At 35.5% G+C, this 21,369-nt stretch overlaps 1 protein-coding gene across 1 annotated transcript in view; it reads left to right on the top strand.

Moving 5' to 3' along the window:
* C3H5orf34 (chromosome 3 C5orf34 homolog) overlaps window positions 1-20,387 on the top strand; it is a 29,762-nt gene extending 9,375 nt beyond the window's left edge. The window contains exons 5-12 of the mRNA XM_065875050.1: window positions 1,609-1,732; window positions 7,232-7,323; window positions 8,500-8,569; window positions 9,227-9,397; window positions 9,840-9,934; window positions 11,305-11,403; window positions 14,429-14,469; window positions 19,985-20,387. Of these exons, the coding sequence (XP_065731122.1) occupies window positions 1,609-1,732; window positions 7,232-7,323; window positions 8,500-8,569; window positions 9,227-9,397; window positions 9,840-9,934; window positions 11,305-11,403; window positions 14,429-14,469; window positions 19,985-20,178 (886 nt within the window). The 3' untranslated portion in view covers window positions 20,179-20,387. The remainder of the gene's footprint in view (window positions 1-1,608; window positions 1,733-7,231; window positions 7,324-8,499; window positions 8,570-9,226; window positions 9,398-9,839; window positions 9,935-11,304; window positions 11,404-14,428; window positions 14,470-19,984) is intronic.
* The last annotated feature ends 982 nt before the right edge of the window (window positions 20,388-21,369 follow it).

Genomic DNA, 21,369 nt, shown 5'->3' with positions numbered 1-21,369 from the left:
TGCCTGTTGGCCATCTGTATGTCTTCTTTGGAGAAATGTCTATTTAGATCTTCTGCCCATTTTTTAATTGGGTTGTTTGTTTTTTTGATATTGAGCTGTGTGAGCTGTTTATATATTTTGGAAATTAATCCCTGGTCAGTAGCATCATTTGCAGATATATTCTCCCAGTCCATAGGTTGACTTTTCGTTTTGTTTATGGTTTCCTTTGCTGTGCAAAAGCTTTTAAGTTTAATTAGGTTTAGAGAAATTAAAGAAACAATTCCATTTACCATCAGATCAAAAAGAATAAAATACCTAGGAATAAACCTACCTAAGGAGACAAAAGACCTGTACTCCGAAAACTGTAAGAGACTGATGAAAGAAATTGAAGACGACACAAACAGATGAAAAGATATACCGTGTTCTTGGATTGGAAACATTGACATTGTTAGAATGACTATACTACCCAAGGCAATCTACAGATTCATTGCAATCCCTATCAAATTACCAATGGCATTTTTCACAGAACTTGAACAAAAAAATCTTAAAATTTGTATGGAGACACAAAAGACCCCAAATAGCCAAAGTAATCTTGAGAAAGAAAAATGGAGCTGGAAGAATCAGGCTCCCTGACTTCAGACTATACTACAAAGCTACAGTAATCAAAGTAGTATGGTACTGGTACAAAAACAGACATATAGATCAATGGAATAGGATAGAAAGCACAGAAATAAATCCACGCACCTCTGGTCAATTAATCTATGACAAAGGAGGCAAGACTATATAATGGAGAAAAGACAGTCTCTTCAATAAGTGGTGCTGGGAAAACTGGACAGCTACATGTAAAAGAATGAAATTAGAACATTCTCTAACACTATATACAAAAATAAACTCAAAATGGATTAAAGACTTAAATGTAAGACTGGAAACCATAAAACTCCTAGAGGGAAATATAGGCAGAACACTCCAAAGAGTGTTCAAAAGATAAGTTGCAGTGATATCTTTTTGGATCTGTCTCCTAGAGTAATGGAAATAAAAACAAAAATAAACAAATGAGACCTAAACCCACCCCCTTCTGACAATATGTTCTTCATATATGTTTCGATAAAATTGACTTGGCTTAAGTTTTTATAAATTATATACCCAATACCTTGACTGTACCTGGCTGCTCCAGGTACAGTCACCTTCTCTTAGGGGTGGCTCCTTTTACACATGGCTAACCTCATCCATCAGGTATTGATTCTACTAGTTTCATTTTTACAGAATAATATTATTTTTAGGCTCTGGAGTTGTCATATTTAACTCCTATGCAGTGGGCATTGCTTTGATGACTATAATGTACTCGCCACTGTGAGTGGCAGTGGGATACCAGGATGATAAGACAAGATGCCTGACTTCTAGAAGTTGAGCTTAGTTGAAATAGATACATTTACCAATTCTGAATGTTCTGTTTATTTTTTTCAAAAAAATTAATTTAGCTGGTTGATGTGCAGAGTATGAAATTATCCATTTTTTTTAGATAGGCAAAAAAAACCCTCATACTACCTTTTTTTTTAATATGATTGCCATCATCTATATGTTAATCTCAATGAGAAAAATACTTTTTTAATGATTATTTCTTTTCCTTAGACTTAACCACAAAAATATGAACTCAATAGAGGTTTATCCTGGAGATGGATCTGTTTTCAAATCAGAAGGAGCTTATTTGGGAAACTATTTTATATATTGTTCCATTCAAGAAGGATCAGAAGAGGTAGGTTGACAATGAGGTCTCAGCTCAAGATTTTTGGTACATGGCTGTTTATAAATAATTCTGAATATATATATATATATATATATATATATATATGGGAAATTTGATCTTCTATAAAATTTCTTGCTACTACTTCTTAGTCTAGAGAATTAATATCATCTTACTGCCAGCATTGGCACAGTAATTACTAACTGCCTTATTTTTGCTGTATTCTCATCCAGTATTCTGTCATCCATTTGCCTAAGCAGTTTGTTTTTAAATCAGAAATTAAATTTCTTCTGTCATAGAATTTATCAATAGGAAACACTGAAACCAGCAATATTATTTGGAATCAGTATACTTCTTTGAATTAATATTTGCATATTAAAAAGCACATTCTTTTCTCTCCACATACAATTGCTTGCATATTTAAAACACCTCTTAACTCCTAAATCTTCATATACAATTAGAACATTGAACAGGATCGTTCTGTTGTTGAAAACAGTGAAACATAACATGATCTATTTAATATATCAGACCAAAATGTAATCATGTGGAAATTTTGTTAATAGTCTATATTTGCTTGTTCCCAGTCTGACATTTGAAATCCACCCTTTTATAGGGATTACTATAGTATCACACAGCTTTGCTTCGCAGGATGGAACATAATACGTTTTCTTTCTCTATTACAGAGTATTTGAGTGATAAGATTATCACGGTTGCTAGGAAGAAGACTTAAAACTAGAGCAGATTTTTTTTAACTAGGGAAAATTTCAAACATATGCAAAAGCAGAAAGACTGGCGTAACAGACCTTCATGTACCCATTACCCAGCTTGTTCCATCTATACTTCCCACTGCCCCCCCACTTCCTATTTATTTTTAAGTAAATCCCAAGTATCATTTTATTCATAAATATTTTAGCATATATTAGAGCAGATTCCCTGCTGAAGTCTATTTGTAGGAAAGTATTTATTCAATAAATATTAATTGAACATTCATAGGCAGGCACTCTGTTAAGCACTGGGTAAAGATGAAGCATTCTTGCAGTCAAGAGTTCACAGTCTAGTAGTCAGTCAGTCAGGCAAACAGGCAAATGAGATGAAAGCATGACCAGTAGTGTGTGTGTGTGTGTGTGTGTGTGTGTGTGTGTGCACGCATGTGTGTAGTGCATGAGATGATTCAGTAAACAGGCAAATAGAATGGGTATGCATATACATCCACACTACTGACTGCTATGTATCGAGAGTTCAAAAAACTACAAGGCAAATACAGAACATCTTCCTGGAGCTTCAGTTTTACTCAAAGGTGTCGTGGGGAGGGGATGATAATTTTTATACTGAAGCAAACATATCACATGTGCTTTGGAGATAAAACAAAACTTCCAGGCAAGTTAGTTGTGCCTTTGTGGTGGACTGCTTTGGGCTTTACACACTCAGAACCCAGTGAGCAACACATTCATTCTTCTCTGTCTACTTGAGTGAAAAGATTTAGAAACAATTTGCTTTCTTTTGGGAGTAAAATTGTTTGCTCCTTACTTTAACCCATATTCCAAAATAAATTCCAGGTGGATTAAAGGGCTAAATGTAAGAAACCAAACTTTATATTTATTAAAAGAAAATAGAAGGACAGTGTTTATAGTGTTGTGATAGGGAAGGCCTTCTTAAGTACAATACACAAAACCAGAAGGCATAAAGAAAAGTTTGATCAGCTTGAAATTTTTAAATGTATGTTAAATTTTAAATATTTAACTTTTGTTAAATTAAAGTAAAAAAGACAAAGGCCTGGAAGAAAATCTTGTACACTATAAATCATTAATAAAAAGACCAGAAAAAAACCTAACAGAAAAATGAGCAAAGGATAAGAATGATTATGCCATGTAACCCATAGTATTTGAAAACATGTTCAACTTTACTACTTGCATCAAAGAAATGCAGATTAAAATAACAATGATATAATATTTTTCACTCATCAAATTGTCAAAAGGTTGACAATATCTACTGCCAGCAAAGGTATGGGGGAAAGGGGTGCTTTCATACTGTTGATTGGAGTGTAAATTGATTCAGCCTTTATGAAGGTCAACTTGATAATACCAAGTAAAATTGGCTAGAAATTCTGCTTCTAAGGTATCTATCCTAGAAAACTATGAGCACATATATACAAAGAAGCATGGCCAAGGATGTGGACTGTGGTCTTGTTTGTAGTAGCGAAAAACTGCAAGTAATCTAAATGTTCATCAGTAGAAAATGGTGAAATAAGCTGTGGTGATCAGGTCGTGGGAATGTTGGAAGCAGTTTAAAAGAATGAGGAAGATGTAGACGCATAGAAAGACAGATACTGAAAGATCTCCAAAATGCTGTTGAGTGAAAAAAAAGTTTGCATGAGAAGATGTACAATGATATCTTCTGTGTAAAGAACAAAAAACAAACCCCAAACCCAATTATATTACTGTATATAATACACATGTAAATGCACAGGGAAAGATCTGGGCAGATAAAAACTAAACTGAAGTGGTTACTTTTGGGGAGGAATCTGGGATTTTGTGAGGGAGGAAGAGTCGGGAGGGGCTGAAATCTTATATTTTTGAACTCTTCCTCCCCCCAAAATGTAGTAATGTATCATCATTGCTTGTATAATTAAAAATTTAAAGAGGAAAGATTGACAGGGACTGACAGTGTAAGTGCTTCCATAGAGATAAACACTTGGTGCTTTGGGTCCACATAAGGAAGGGTACCTGACCCTGTTTAGGAGGCTCTGGGAAAGCCTTCTGGAGGAAGACATGGCAGGAGGAGTTATGCAAAAGAGGGATGGTTGTTAGAGGAGCATATAGCTAAGGGAACACTGTTCTTGCTCAACTCTTTGCATGGCTGGCCTTTTGTCATTAGAATTTCTATTTAAATGACACCTCCTCAAGGAAGCTTTTCCTGACTATCCAGCTTAAAGAAGCTACCTATGACACTCCCTATCAAGGTACCCTCCTCTTTTTTTCTTCTTGGCATTTAGTACTTTGTGACATTTTCATATTGATCAATGTTTGTTTACTAACTAACCCACCTAGAGGTAAGCCTTGTCTTCTTCAGCACACTATTTTGCTAGTACACAGAACAGTAGATAAATGTCATCTAACTGGAGGCAAGAATCTGGGGCCAGTTTGGAATGTTGAAGGAAATGAAAATGCTGTGGTAGGCTGTAGTAGACTAAAACAGAGGTAGAATGGTGGGGGAAATGTCCACAGAAGAGATTAGACCAAGTTGAGCCAGTTCATTAATGGAGCATGAGAAACCCTATTGCTTTTGGAGAGCCACTGAAGGATTTAAGTAGGGAAGTGACATCATATTTTTGTTAGGTCTTTTCAGAGGAAGATGAACTGAGATGGGGAAGCAGTGGCACTTCAAGCTGTAGAACCAGTTAGAAGACATGTATAGTAGTGCAGAAAAGGAAGTATGAGGGCCAGGCAGTGGTAATGAGAATGGAAAGATAAGAATGGACCCAAGAGATATTAAGGAGACAGAACAAATGACTGAACGGGATATTGGGGATGAGGAAGGAGTTGAAAATGATGCCAAGTTATTGAATTAATCAGTGAGTGGTGGTACCAGGCACTGGATTAAACCAAAAATTTTTTAAACCTGAAGTGTATTGATGATGGCATTTTTTGAACTTACCAAGAGATTTCCATAGAAGATTTAAATTCTATTATAGTTCAGTCCCATCTGCCTGATAGTAATTGAAAGAAACTCTTAATTGTAAGATGCATCTTTATTTCAGAGAGGTTAAATTGTGAAAAATAAGCATTTTAGAATTGATGAAATTAGGCAGTGGAAAAAGACAAGAACCTTCGAGGGACTCAGTATCTGACAGATAAGGACATAAATAATTAAGGTGTGATATTTTGAGTGCCTACCATGTGACTTAGCCCACTGTGCTAATAAATGCTGAGGATACAGAGGTCAGCAAAACAGATTCAGCCCCTACCTTCACGAAGCTTCGTTCTAGCAGAGAAGACCAACATTAAGTATAAAACATTAAATTGAAATTGTAATGGAAACCAAGAAGCAGGAATAGAGGTTTTCTGTGCTTGTAGACATAACTAGGGGATTTCACCTAGCATATGGGACCTCCTTAATGGCTTCCCTGACGCTGAAGGAAAAGTAGGAGTTAGTCAGACAAAGGGAGGTGATGGAGGGAGGGAGCTGAGTTCTAGGAAGAGGGAATAACATGTAATGATTGACATACCAGAGGTAAATATGAAGTAGGAGAGAGGGGAAAAAAATGCAGATTTTGAAGGGAAGGTAATTTCATTTTGACATGTTGAAGTTGAAATGTCTTTGTGATATCCGGTAGAGATTTAGATATTCAAGTCTACAGTCCAGGATAAAAGAGGAGAGACTATTTTTTGAGTACCATACTATAGACTAAATTCTGTCCCAGTTGCTTTATATATGTATTATTTCATTAATCCTCAGGACAATGTGGATGGTAGGTAGTATCCCCATTTCATAGGTTGTAGGCACTGAGACTTAACACAAGTTTGTATAACCTTTCCATCATTATAATAGTAAATGGCACACCTGTGATTTGAATACAGCTCTGACTTTGAAGCTTATTTTCTGTCACTGATGGTAGAGTATGGGCAACACTCTCTTGTGGTTCAATTCAGACCTCTACTAATACTTAGCCCTCAAGCCTCAGTTTCCTTATCTAAAAAATAGACATTAATAGTTCATATCTCTCAGGATTATTTTGAGGAGTAAATGAGATAATCCTTTGTAAACTACATAGCATAGCACCTAGCACATAGTATCATCTGTTTAATAAATGTTAGTTGTTGCTGTTGTGATATTTATTATGAACACAGTTTTGGACCCTCCTGGGATTACCCAAGAAGAAACCGGGAAATCAGAAGAGAAGGCTGGAGACAGAGTCCTGGTAAACACTAGCATGAAAGAGTCTCAGAAAGAGGAAATTCAGAGGGAATAACAAAACAACATTTTTTCCTAATTCAAGAAGTTGAGCTTGTAAATAATAATATTGTCTTACACAAACTAGCAATTGTTCTTCCATTAATAAAATATAACAAAATGATATAGTCATTCAGTTAAAATAGTAATTAAAACAGTTTTTTAAGCCAATTTAGCCACCTTCTTCTTCTTTTTTTTTTTCTGTCTAAAGGGAAAAAGGGGCTTATGGTAGGTTTCCTGTTAATGCACAGGGAAATTAGTTTGTTAATTTGAGTACAGCCAAGATTTAAATTGAGCAGTAAGTTATAGGCTATTAGAATGTAATTTTTGAGTAGGATAACTTTTGATAGGAGGAATTCTAGACTTTTAAAAAAAAAAGGGAAAATGGAAAAGCATCATAAAATACCTTTTAAAGTTACCTTTTATGGGCTGTTGATTAACTTAAAATAACTGCTTGCCTTTTCACTGTATAAATATATATTTTAAGGGGAAAAAATAGCTAAGTAATAATGGCCAATATTTATTATTGAATCTTTTTTAAAATTTTAAACTAATTTTCAGAGAGAAGAGAAAACTTATTCAGTAAATAACCTTCCTCCAGATAGACCAGGAAGTCCATTTTCTGTTTGTTCTGTAATTAAACAGGCAACCAGGTAAGTGCTTCATGTTCAGCTGAATCAAGTGTTATGTGTCTGAGAAACTTGATACATTTTCTAGTGGTTTGGATAAGATTAAGAATTGGTGGGTACAGTGGAAATGTCTTTAGTAAAATCTGTCAACTTTTCTGGTCTCATCATTTATAAAATAAAGTGATCACAATGTCATTATAAGAGTACTTCTTGGCACTTCCCTGGTGGTCCAGTGGCTACCACACTCCCAATGCAGGGGGGCCCAGGTTCAATCCCTGGTCAGGGAACTGGATCCCACGTGTTGCAACTAAGAGTTTGCATGCCACAACTAAAAGATCCTGCATGCCGCAGCTAAAGATCCCACATACCACAACAAAAATCCCTTGTGCCACAACCAAGACCCGGCACAGCCAAATAAATAAATAAAGATTAAAACAACAGCAACAAGAAAATCCCAATTATTTTTTTAAAAAAAGTACTTCTGGCTTTGAAATTTGAAGTTAAATATGGAGAAACATCCACATATGGCAAGCAGCTGCTGGAAGAAAATAAGTGCCTTTTCTCTAGGTAAGTGTGGCATCATTATTGTTCCTTGGAATCAAGTTGAAGATTTGATGATACATTTGAATTTTCATACTTCTTTATTATCCTAGGAGTAATAACGATTTCTGAGAATGAACAGAAGGTGAACTGTAGTTTGGTTCTTTGATTCATATGTTTTTTAATTCATTAATAAGTCTGTGGCACCGAGAGGAATGAAAGTGGATTGTTGAATTAAATTATTTGTTTTATAAACTTATGTTTAAGCAACTTCTAAAGTAGATTTGAAGGAGCAGAACTGGTCATTTGATTTTCTAGGGACAGTTGATTCACATCCCCACCACTCTTAGACTATGCTAAACCTTTCAGGTGCTGTGAATCTGTCACTTCTTAAAAAGGAGCAAATTCTGAAAATCCTCTCCATTTGGAGTCATTTCATTGCTAAAAAATAGAGGAATAACCTTAATTATGTAAGATTAGCACAAAGGGAAGCAACAGTAGTAGTTCCCTTCTAGGGGCTTAAGGAAGAAAGAGGTCCAAACGTATTTTTGTGGCAACGAGTTACTTGCCTAAAATGTTGTATAGCAGTGAGAATGGGTTGCTAGAATTGGAAAATGACATTATTTGCAAATGTTTAAGTAGTATTTTTCTTGTTGACAGAATTCTTCAGCATTGTGCCAAGATGAAGCTTTCTTTAAGCCATAACTATCATATATGCTGCTGGAAAATGGTATCTTAAATTATTTTAAAAGCAAGATATTTTTAATTGCTTTATTATTTGTATACATACATATAAGTTCAAATTACTTTCATCTAAGTCATGTGAGAAAGTCTTTGTAATATTAATACTGGTTTATTTAAAAAATCCATTTAATAGATAAACACTGCAAAACTGGGCTTTTATGTTATACTTTTACTGTATGTAGTTTGTTGTTTCTTTTTTCTTAGAGGGGGAGGACAGGGGAATTGATTGGATTTGAAGTATGTGAAAACATAGTTATTTTGAAACATTACAGTATTCATTCTATTTCCATAACTGTAAAAGTAAATTTTTTTTAATGCTGACTTGGAGGAAGTGATTCTCAGACCTTGATTTCTGTATCTATACTGCTTTGATTATAAACCTATATGTTGCTGTAGTTCCTAATCTTTGTCTATTTTCTATGTAAAGTTCAGCAGAATGGTGACTTTCCAAAGGTATTAGTACTTAATCTGCTTACAATAGACTCTTTTGGGTAGCCACTTCTGGAGAAGTCAAAACATCCATAAGGGTTCTACAATATTCAACTTCTGAATGAGAATGTGAAGTTGCCTCAGTGTTCATTAATCATTTCAATTTTATTAGTGGATAACTGTCTTTCCTGCTATTTTTATTTTCTGGTTTTAGGTACCTGGGATAAATAATAGCAATATACTGCCTTTGCTTTTGAGAGAATCGTTCATACCCAACGTGGGAAGATTTCTTGCATACTCTGATGACAAAGTACATGCTGTCTTTTTAGATGGCATTACTCTAACCCTGAATTGGAATTTCAGCTCTCTTACTGAAAAGAGACAGGTAATTATACTTCAGACTGAAATCTATTATTTATTTATTTATTTTTAATCTGTGGAAATAGTACAAAGAAAATGAAGTACCACAGTATCTCTATTTTTTGAAGTATAAAATCTGTCAAGAGGCTTTACTGATCTCATTGGATTTCCTAGCAGAAATCAGAAAGGTGTGACAAATCGTCATTTTTATAAAGGTAACTCATTATAGAGAGAGGGACTAGTATTTTTGTTCTTTTGATAATTATCTATATAAGGGTGGTGGTTAAATAATACCCATATCCCATGTAAAATAAAACTTTTAAGTTAGTCAAAATAAAGTTTTAATGATTCATCTACTTCTTTTTTTTTTTTTTTTTTTTTTTTTTTTACTGAAAATTAATTTAAAAGAAGGTTTTGTTTTTCAGTTCTAGAATACTAAAACTTACCTTTCCTCCTTGCTTCTTAAGGTAAATCGAGGTCTCAATTTAGGTTGGTGTAAGTTAGCTTTTCCTGATGGACAAAATCAGTTATTTCAGATTCAACACCCTGGACCATATGAAAGGTACTGGAAAGCAATTTAAAAAATAATTTCATGTTAGTAAATTAGACAGAGAGGAAGCATAAAAACATTATTTTAGACAGAGAGGAAGCATAAAAACATTATTTAAATGTTGTATATATTTTTAGTTTTTCCATGTGGAAAATGCATAAAGTCATTTCAGCGAGTTTCAGTAGCTGCATTGTTTTTGCTTTTGTTTTTTTGGCCATACCGTGTGGCTTGTGGGATCTTAGTTCCCTGACTGGGGATCGAACTCACGCCCCCTATAGTGGAAGCGCGGAGTCTTAACCACTGGACCTCCAGGGAATTCCTCAGCAGGTTTCAGGGTTTACAGTTATATTGGTCTCTAGCATAACTAAATAGATCAGGTCAGCTTTAATCATTTCCATTTGTATTCTAGTGATTTTTCAAAAGAAATGTGTTATAGATATAACTGGCTTGCTGTGGAGGTTGGACTGTGGTCAGCTGTGTTAACCAGTTAACTAATTAATCCCCTAACCAATTTAAACTAAGGCTTACAGCCACAAATAACTAAACTTATGTATTATTTCTGTAGAGTGAAATATAACAAACTAGCTAACGATTATTCTTAAAATGGAGAAGATTCTTGAAATCAGCTTTTTATGAATATACTTTTTCTCTTTGGCTTATGTAATTTGTTATAATAATCATTCTCTTTGTGATGTTCTTGACATGTTAGTGATTTTACTTGAGGATGTTCACAAAGCAATTCCTTTTTTTACCTCTTGAATTTATTTTTCTGTTGGGAGTTATTGCATTTTGGTTTAAATGCTCCAACATTCATTGCTAGTTTGAATAATTTGCCTCAAAAGATAGTGTCTGTTTAGCAAACATTAACTATTTATTTCAGCCAGTCACTCCAAATCATTCATTTTATTGAACTTGATACTTGTTTTGTGTGTTTGATGAGTTATATGTAATTCTGGATGTGTGTGTGTGTGCATTAACAGGTGTGTTCTGGTTTAAATTTTAGAAAGCAAATGCTCACTTAGTCTTGTGTGTAAAGACATTTTCATGATAAAATTTAATGAAATTCATTTTACTTTGAAAAACTAAAAGGAGAATTTAGGTATTAGAACTTTGAATGAAATCCAAGTGTTAACCTGTGTTCTGATTCTTAAATCTCATCTTTATTAATCATATATGTGAGTAAATCATTTTATTCCTGATGAATGAGAAAAACTTGCTTTTTCTTTTTCCAATGAAAACGATTTAAAAATTGCCCTACTTTAGAATTTTTTCTTTATTCTTTTTTCCCAAACCGTCTTAATGATTTTTCCAATTTTTAAATGCTTTTATAAATATTCTACAAGTTCGTTTTTCAAACATCGGTCTTAATGTATTCAATCTAGATATGTGACAACAGTAATATCATGGTGCAGAAGACTGACCCAGACTAGTCAGAAAGAAATGCCTACACATCCTTCATCTTCTGTTCCGGAAGAAAACTGGTATTTGTATTTATTTTAAACTTAATCTGTGTAGAAGAGCCAAGTAATTCTCAAAAATTTAAATGTTAAAAGGTAAACTGACTCTTTTTCACAAAAAAACTTTCTCTTAGTTAAATATATTTAACTCCTATGATGTTTTGATAGCTTAAATCTTGAAAATATCTTTAATTGGATATCTCATTTATTACATTTCATCATAGTATATTTCATCTGAAGATTTGAAAACTTCATATCAAAATGGGTGACTCTTTTAGTGTAATAAATTCATCCTGAAAACTTTATGGAAAAATTTAGATATATTTTTTTTATCTTAGTAATATTAAAGGAAATAAAATGTTGACTAACATAACAAGCTTTCAGGAAAAGTTGATTTTTAAAAAATTTCTATTATATTAATTGCCTCCCCCAAATTAATTGATAAATCAACAAATAAAGCAAGATTTCAGTCCCTCCTGTGTGCCTTTCAGTGTGTAGGGGACTAGAACTGGGCTCCGAAGGAATATTTAGGGAAATTAAGACATTTTAGGGAGGAAGCAAGGGCAGAGGTAAAAAAGGGTATTTTGGCTTGTGGAGATAGTAAGAAGTTAGTTTTTATAGAGCAGACACTTACCTGCTTGGGTGTAGTGTGACTCTGATGGATAGGAATAGACCTTGTAATCAATAGAGGAATTCAGACTTCATAGAATTACAAGTTCCTATATGGAAAAATGACAGGAAGAAAGAGCCTTAGGAAGGTTAGTGTCACTGCAAGAGTATAATCTGATTATATTGGAAAAGAAGGATATCAGGAACAATTTAGGAAGCTTTAAATTAAAGTAAGTTGTAAGAGGACTTACCTGGTGGTCCAGCTTTTAAGACTCCGAACTCTCAATGCAGGGGGCCCAGATTGGATCCCTGGTCAGGGAACTAGATCCCACATGCCGTAACTAAGAGCCCACATGCTGCAACTAAAGATCCTGCATGCCGCAACTAAGACCTGGCACAGCCAAATAAATAAATAAAAAGAATAAAGTAAGCTGTAAGGTGTCTTAGTGCATGGTGCATGGTGCAAAAAATATATAAACAATAAGCTTGATTCTTATCACCTTTTCCTAAGTTACTTAGAGAAAGAGGTACAATCAAATCAGTAGATGTTATTTGAATATCCAGATATCTTAAGGATTCAGCTTTCCAGGTCCCTCTCTTCAGCTACAGTTTGGGAGCAGAAAAGTTGCCTTAATAGCTAGCAAAAAACATAGTTGGGAAGAAAGGGAAATTGTACATGGCTATAAAATTGGTTACTTCATCATTGCTCAGCTGGCAAAGCTTGTAAAATGCTAGCCTTTTTGTATGAAAGCTTAGAAGAGGATAACTGTCAAGACAAACTGAGAAGTGAGGGGGTAAGAGACGTACAGATTGGTGAAAGCAGCTATGTATGGGTGGAAGCAACGCGGAGCAGAGGGGAGACAGGAATTGAGGAGTGGGGAGGGGAGATATAGCACTTGAACAGCTCCATTCCTCTCCCAAAGCCTAAGGCATCTCCACAAGAATCAGATGATTCTTGTTTTCTTGTCAAAGTGGATAGGTTGAAGGGAGAGAAGAGATCGCATAATAAACAGTTACCTAAATTGTATTTCAGCTGTGAACATAATATACAGCTACCTAAATTGTATTTCAATATTTTATTTCCAACTCACCTTATATTATTAGCTTACTCATTCAACTTTTTAATAGGAATGCTTGTCAAAAAATAGTACAGGAGATATTTTATAAGGCGTTGGTTTATCATATGAGTGACAGCATTAAAGGTAGTTTGTATGGTTCTGGGTGTACCCAGAAAATGTGTCTCATGTTTAAAAAAGGCAGGGGGAGTGTGTTTTGCAGTGATGAAGAGTCGGCGGGTTTTGGAGTAAGTCACATCCAGGTTTTTACTACAGATGCTTAAAATGATGAAAGATCTCTTTTATTCTCCGTTCATAGGCTGGAGTACAAGGAAAGAGTGCAGGCTGATGAGGTGCATGTGGTCCATTGTGTATGGTCCATTGTGTGCCAGTAAAGCAGACAAGTCGTATACCCTATTATGAGCTGTGAAAAGACTTTTCTAGTGACTTGAATAAAGAGATGTTTTAGCATGAATGTCCTCATTAATTTTGCAGAGCTAGTCCAGTTACACTATTTTCTAGTTGTGTGCCACTGCTCATATTTCATCTAGTGATGAGGGAAAACACAAAGAACACACACATAAGAGGTTCTGCTGGATTTGTGTACATTTAGCCTTTTATCCCACACCAGTTGCCCCAATATCTGTTTCTGTGGAACATGGTAAGGGCTAATGTTCATATATTAACCCTTCAAGTCAAGAAGAGAATGTTTAGTATACTGTGCTTAAGAAAACAATGAAATGGTAGTCTATTCCAGAAGAAATTTAATAGAAAGTAGTTATTATGTTTTGACACCTAATTCAGTCGTATAAAAAGTTGGCCCTGGAGACCGTCCATTCCCTAAGAGTTCCATATAAATGAGGTCTTAACTATATGTGTAAGATCCCTTCTCCTCCAAAGAAACTATCTAGGTATGAAGATCAGAAAATTAAATAGTTCAAGAGAAAGCATTACAAAGAAGTTTATGATTAATTAACATACTGCTGTAGGAATTCAAAGGAGAGAGTATTTCTTTCATAGAAGTGATGAGATTTTAGTAGGTTTTTAAAGTTTTAGTAAACCATGAGGAGGAAAGTAGAAGATATGCCATGTCAATACTGAGTTGTAGCAGGAAGGCTCATTACCTTCAAACCTCAATACTTAATTCAAAAGTCCTGGAGGTGGAGGACTTTTATTCACTTGCCTTACTCATGAAAGGCACTCAGTAAGCATCAGTTGAGTCAAGGTGATTTGTTGCTAAATAAAGCCAATATAAAGAGAATTCTTAACCTCTAGGTTCTTATGTCAAAAATTCTAACCTTTATGAAAAAAAATTAAGTATGCTCATTTGAAATATTGTGGATATAAAAGAATCAGACAACTAGCATGAGGTTTTTTTTGCACAGGTCTGTGGCTTCTGAACTTGAAAAGATACAGAAGTTTAACTGTATCCTTTAAACAGAATGTATTGTCCTGCATAATTTCTCTCTTTCCATTGTAGGCTTAATTCATGACTCTGTACTTTATATTAATCCATACTTATATATTACAGAGCTTTATTGAATAATATTTAAGATTGTAATTTAAGATGTATCTTGTCTATACGAGGTACATCATGTTAGCATTTGTACTTTTCATTGGGTTTAACTCAGCAAAGGACAGTGAACTGGGGTTAAGATGTCCTATGGAGACTTTCACACTTACATAATTATATTCTAAATTATAACTGAGAACTGTCTCTGACTTCTTTCTTTTTTAAAATTTGTAGGATTTTTATATACTATTATTTGTAAAAATTTTCAGCTTTATTGAGGTATAATTGAAAAAATTATAAGATACTTAAATAGTATATCATAGTGACCTGACACACATACACATTGTGAAAGGATCACCCTATCTTGTTAATTAACACATATATCACTTCACATATCTATCTTCCTCCTCTCCTCTACCTCACCAACCCTCCCGGGGTAGGTGGTAGTGAGAACATCTGATTTCTACCCTCCCAACAAACCTCAGTCATACAATACAGTGTTATCAGCTACAGTCACCATGTTATACATTAGATCCTCAGACTTTATTCATCTTATAGCTGAAAGTTCATATGCTTTTACCAACCTCTCCCTCTTTCCCCACCCCCAGCCCCTGGCAACTACCAGTCTACATTCTGTTTCCATGAGTTTGACTTTTTAAAAAATTCCACATATGAGTGACACCATGTATTTGTCTTTCTCTGTCTAGCTTAGTTCACTTAGCAAAATGCCGTCAAGGTCCGTCCGTGTTGTTGCAAATGTCAGAATTTCGTTCTTTCTCATGGCTGAGTAGTATTCCATTGTGTGTATGTATATGTACCACATCTTCTTTATCAATTCATCCAACAGTGGACACTTACGTTGTCTCCATATCTTGGCTATTGTGAAAAATGCTGCAGTGAACAAAAGAGTACAGCTATCTCTTCAATAGACTGTTTTCATTTCTTTTTTTTTGTTTTTGTGGAATGTGGGCCTCTCACTGTTGTGGCCTCTCCCATTGCTGAGCACAGGCTCCAGACACGCAGGTTTAGCGGCCATGGCTCACGGGCCCAGCCGCTCCGCGGCATGTGGGATCTTCCCGGACCAGGGCACAAACCCACGTCCCCTGCGTCGGCAGGTGGACTCTCAACCACTGCGCCACCAGGGAAGCCCCGACTGTTTTCATTTCTTTTGGATATATACCTAGAAGTAAGATTGCTGGATCATATGGTAGTTCTATTTGTAAATTTTTGAGGAAACTTCCATACTGTTTTCCACAGTGGCTGTACTAATTTATATTTCTACCAAGGTACACAAGGGTTCTCTTTTCTCCATATCCTTACCAACACTTGTTATGTCTTATCTTTTTGATGATAGCCATTCTAACAGGTGTGAAGTGATACCTCATTGGTTTCGATTTGTATTTCCCATGATGATTAGTGATGTTGAGCACCTTTTCATGTACCTGTTGGCCATCTGTATGTCTTTGGAAAAGTACCTATTCAATTCCTCTGCGCATTTTTTTTTTTTTTTTTTGCGGTACGCGGGCCTCTCACTATTGTGGCCTCTCCCGTTGCGGAGCGCAGGCTCAGCGGCCATGGCTCACGGGCCCAGCCGCTCCGCGGCATGCGGGATCCTCCCAGACCGGGGCACGAACCCGCATCCCCTGCATCGGCAGGCGGACTCCCAACCACTGCGCCACCAGGGAAGCCCCTCTGCGCATTTTTTAATTGTTTTTTTTTTTTTTTTTTTTGCTATTGAGTTGTATGAGTTGTTTGAATATCTTGGATATTAACCTCTTATCAGAAATATAATTTGCAATATTATCTTCCATTCCATAGGTTGCCTTTTCATTTTGTTGAAGGTGTCCTTTGCTGTGCAAAAGCTTTTTAGTTTGACAAGTACGGCTTATTTATTTTTGTTTTCTTTGCTTTTGGTGTCAAAAAGTCATTGCCAAGACTGATGTCGAGGAGTTTATTACACCCTATGTTTTCTTCTAGGGGTTTTATGGTCTCAGGTCTTACATTCAAGTCTTTAATCCATTTTGAGTTGATTTTTGTGTATGGTGTAAGGTGGAGGTCCAGTTTTCCCAACATCGTTTATTGAAGAGTCTATCCTTTCTCCATTGTATATTTTTTACTTTTTGTTGTAAATTAATTGACCATTACAGACATACGTGACTTTATTTCTGGACTCTTTATTCTGTTCCATTGAATCTATATTTCTGGTTTTTGCCAATGTCATACTGTTTTGATTACCATAGTTTGAAATCAGAAAACTTCCAGCATTGTTCTTCTTTCTCAAGTTTGCTTTGGCTACTTGAGGTATTTTTTGGTTCCATACAAATTTCAGTAGTTTGTTCTATTTCTGTGAAAAATGCCATTAGAATTTTGTATTGTTCAATACATTGAATATTGTATTGAATCTGTAGATTGCTTTGCGTAGTATGGACATTTTAACAATATTAATTCTTCCAATTCATGAGTACAGAATATCTTTCCATTTATTTGTGTCTTATTCTGTTTCATCTAATGTCTTATAGTTTTCAATGTACAGATCTTTCACCTTTTTGCTTAAACTTATTCCTAGGTATTTTATTCTTTTTGATGTAATTGTAAATGGAATTGTTTTCCTAATTTCTTTTTCTGATAATTCATTATTTATTTTTATAAATTTATTTTATTTATTTATTTATTTTTGGCTGTATTGGGTCTTCGTTGCTGTGCACAGGCTTTCTCTAGTTGCATCAAGCAGGGGCTGCTCTTTGTTGTGGTGTGCGGACTTCTCACTGCAGTGGCTTCTCTTGTTACAGAGCATGGGCTCTAGGCACGCAGGCTTCAGTAGTTGTGGCACGTGCACTCAGTAGTTGTGGTTCATGGGCTCTAGAGCTCAGGCTCAGTAGTTGTGGTAAACGGGCTTAGTTGCTCCACGGCATGTGAGATCTTCCCGAACCAGGGCTCAAACCCACGTACCCTGCATTGGCAGGCAGATTCTTAACCACTGCGCCACCAGGGAAGCCCAGGTAATTCATTATTAATGTATAGAAATGCAGCTTATTTTTTTATATTGATTTTGTATCCTGGAACTTTACTAAATTTATTAGTTCTACCAGGTTTTTGGTGGAGACTTCAGCAGAATCTATATATAATATCATATCATCTGCAAATAGAGACAGCTTTACTTCTTCCCTTCTGATTTGTATGCCTTTTATTTCTTCTTTATTTTATTTTTATTTTTTTTGTCTAATTGCTCTGGCTGGGACTTCCAGTACTATATTGAATAAAAGGGGTTGAGAGTGAGCATTACTGTCTTATTTCTTCTTTTAGAAGAAAAGCTTTCAGCTTTTCTGTTGAAAAGCTGTTGAATATGATATTAGTTGTAGGCTAATCATATATAGCCTTTATTATGTTCAGGTATGTTCCCTCTATACCCAGTTTGTTGAGTGTTTTTCTGCATCTACTGACATATGATTTCTATCCTTCATTTTGTTAATGTGGTGTACCACATTAATTTTCATATGTTTAACCATCCTTGTATCCCTAGAATAAATCACACTTGATCATGGTGTATGACCATTTTAATATATTGTTGAATTTGGTTTGCTAATGTTTTGTGACTTTTGCATCTATGTTCATCAGAGATACTGGCCTGTAATTTTCTTTTCTTTTAGTGTCTTTATCTGGTTCTGGTTGTCAGGGTAACTGTGGCCTCGTAAAATTAGTTTTGAGGTATATTCTCTCCTCTTCCATTTTTTGGAAAGAGTTGGAAAGGATTGGTATTAATTCTTGTTTAAATATTTAGTAGAATTCACCAGTGAAACCATTTGTGTTGGGAGGTATTTGATTACTGATTCAATTTCCTTACTAGTAATCAGCCTGGATTCAGTATGTTTCTAGGAATCTATCCATTTCTTTTAGGTTGTCCAATATCTTGGCCTATAATTGTTCATAGTAGTCTCTTATGATCCTTTGTATTGTGTGGTATTGGTTGTGATTTCTCTTCTTTCATTTCTAATTTTATTTGTTTGAGTTTTCTTTTTTCTTGATAAGTCTAGCTAAAGGTTTGTCTATTTTATCTTTGCAAAAAAAACCCAGCTCTTTGTTTCACTGACATTTTCTTTCGTGTATAAGCTCCTTCCAGGGAGATAGCAGCAACCTTGAGTAGGCCAGAGAAAGAATGTGGAGATATCATCTGCCAGCCTCCTGAGTCTCCAGAGAGGATCACATTCAGCCCCTAGGCACGTGCTAAATTAGAAGCTTTTAAAACATGCAAATAGGCATACCTCAGGCAGCAGCTTTTAAAGTATGCAAATAGCCCTCTTTGAGGGAAAGACTGGGAGATGGGTGTTTCTGTCTGCTCAGAACTAGGAGTTTTAGGGGCCTGTCCCACACTTGGGAGTCTTAAAAGTTGGAGCATTAGATCTTGGGGCAAACTGTTTACTCCTCAGGGAGAAGCTGGGAATTGTGAGTTCCCCCCTATTGTGCTAAGGGTGGGGTTTATAGTGAAAGTGTGTCTCAACCTTTCTTACCCATTTAATTGTGAATATATTCTTATTCACTCAGTGTATAGGAGTCACTCGGGTAGTTCCTGGATTTCTGACAGCGAGAATTTCTCCGTGTGTAGCTGTAGATTCAGTGTCACATTTGTGGGAGGAGGTGAGTTCAGGAACCTCCTACCTCACCAGCTTGGACTGGACTCTTACTTCTTTTTCTTATTAAACCTTTTGTTCTGTACATTCCTATCCCACTCATCTAAATTTCTTTTATCCTGTTATTTTTCCATAATCCTATTCAAATAATAAAGTAGCTCTGGAACAGAGGACAGATTCTTTTCACTCTAGATGTTTTAAGTTAAAAATACCCTACACAGGGGCTTCCCTGGTGGCGCAGTGGTTGAGAGTCCGCCTGCCGATGCAGGGGACACGGGTTCGTGCCCCGGTCCGGGAGGATCCCACGTGCTGCGGAGCGGCTGTGCCCGTGAGCGTGAGCCGTGGCCACTGAGCCTGCGCGTCCGGAGCCTGTGCTCCGCAACGGGAGAGGCCACAACAGTGAGAGGCCCGTGTACCGCAAAAAAAAAAAAAAAAAAAAATACCCTACACAGATTGTTTGTATTCCTCTCACCCCTACTTTGGTTCCCTTTTATTCCCATATCATTTCTTCATTTAAAGAAATGTTACTGAGGTTTTAATTCTTTTATTTCCTCCCTGTCACCAAACTTCCATCCAAATACAGACATACATACTCTCTTTTCCTTTCCCCCTCTTATAGTCTTAACTAGTTTCTTCATCTATAAGGGATAGACTTGATAAATTCTGAAGTCCCAACTCTATTGTGAATCCAAGAGATCTTCACAATGGAGAAATAATATTTTAATATGAAGGCTAGGCTTTCTGAATTAAAAACAATTATAATGAAAAATATGGGGGAAAAGCTCCTTAACTAAGCAACTTAGTATTATTGGAGAACAGTGGTGTCCTAAACCAGATTTCTAACAAGAAAAATGAACAGTCTTCGGATCATTGTAAACCAAAATCTTCAGAAAACTTGCTAAAAGAAGTTAATGAAAAGAGTGTATCAGTGGCATTGAAAAAAACCTCTGAAATCCTTCAGGATATTGACTGTCTTCTATCAAACTCTAAAAGGTGAAATATGGAATTATTACAATATATTATTAAACCTTGAGGATGTTATTTCAAGTGACTGGTAGAAAATTACTAGAAAGCCAAGAAATTATATATATGACTTCTGTACAATGATTTTATGAGAAATGACATTTAACTTTGGAGGTATTTTACCTAAATTGTAAATTTCAAAATATGTATTTTATTAATAAAGAACTATTTTAAAAATTTGAACAATTTCTTATCTCAGATTTGAGAAAAAATTTTATAAAACTGCAGTTGTTGCTGTTTTGTCTTGTGGAGCATTCACTATTAATCAAGTTTCTTTCATTTTACTTATGCAGAATTGTATACATTGATCATTTGCTATTTAGTCTCTCTACTCCAAGTATTTTTCAGTAGAACCATGAAAAGAGAATTAGATCTTAAAAAAACAAAACGAAAAACCTTAATGTGGGCAATATTGCTTCAAGCTAAGAATCGAGCACTTTAGCTAAGACTAAATTTTATCTGGACTATCTCATGTACCAGATATTTTCATTTGTTTTGAACATCTCCAAAGATTTATGCTACAAAGTGTATGAAACCAAAAGAGGAATGAGCTCACCGAAAGTGCTATGTATTACACCTGTCTCTTGGGAAAGAACAAAACCATACATCTAAAAAGACTTCAAGATTATACCAGACATAATCAGAAATGTTCAAATGAACTTATGATTTCTTGAAAAGACCAGTCTCTTCACATAAAAGAGAAGAAGCAACAGAGGAAACAACGAGAAAAATAGAGAGCAAAGCAAGCAGAGTGTAGTAGGTTAGTAGAGGTAATGTAAGCAATTTGAATGGGCACAATGCTCTCTTTAGCTCACAATGGGCTCCCTGCCACCTTCAGGTCTCAGCACAAATATCCCTGCCTCAGAGGGGCCTCCCCCAGTTACTATTACATCACCATGTTTACTTCCTTTAGAGCACATATTTCAGTCATTCAACTTCTTTGTGGTCTATATCCTCCACTAGAACTTGAGCTCCATAAAGTTATTTTATAGTCTTATTACCAAGCATAGTGCCTGGCATATTGAGAGCGCTCAGTATGTATTGTGTAATGAACAGTCCCTTTGGGCAGCAGACTGCCCACAGAGAAAATAACTAAGTTGTTTTGGTTGCAGGAAACCACCTATGTTGTCCCTAAATAACTCTAGAAAGCCTAGACTATAAGAAA

The sequence above is a fragment of the Phocoena phocoena genome, chromosome 3 (assembly GCF_963924675.1).
Source record: "Phocoena phocoena chromosome 3, mPhoPho1.1, whole genome shotgun sequence".
In the NCBI taxonomy this organism is placed as follows: Eukaryota; Metazoa; Chordata; class Mammalia; order Artiodactyla; family Phocoenidae; genus Phocoena; species Phocoena phocoena.
Note: the sequence above shows the minus strand (reverse complement) of the source record. Positions and strands in the feature narration are given on the sequence as shown.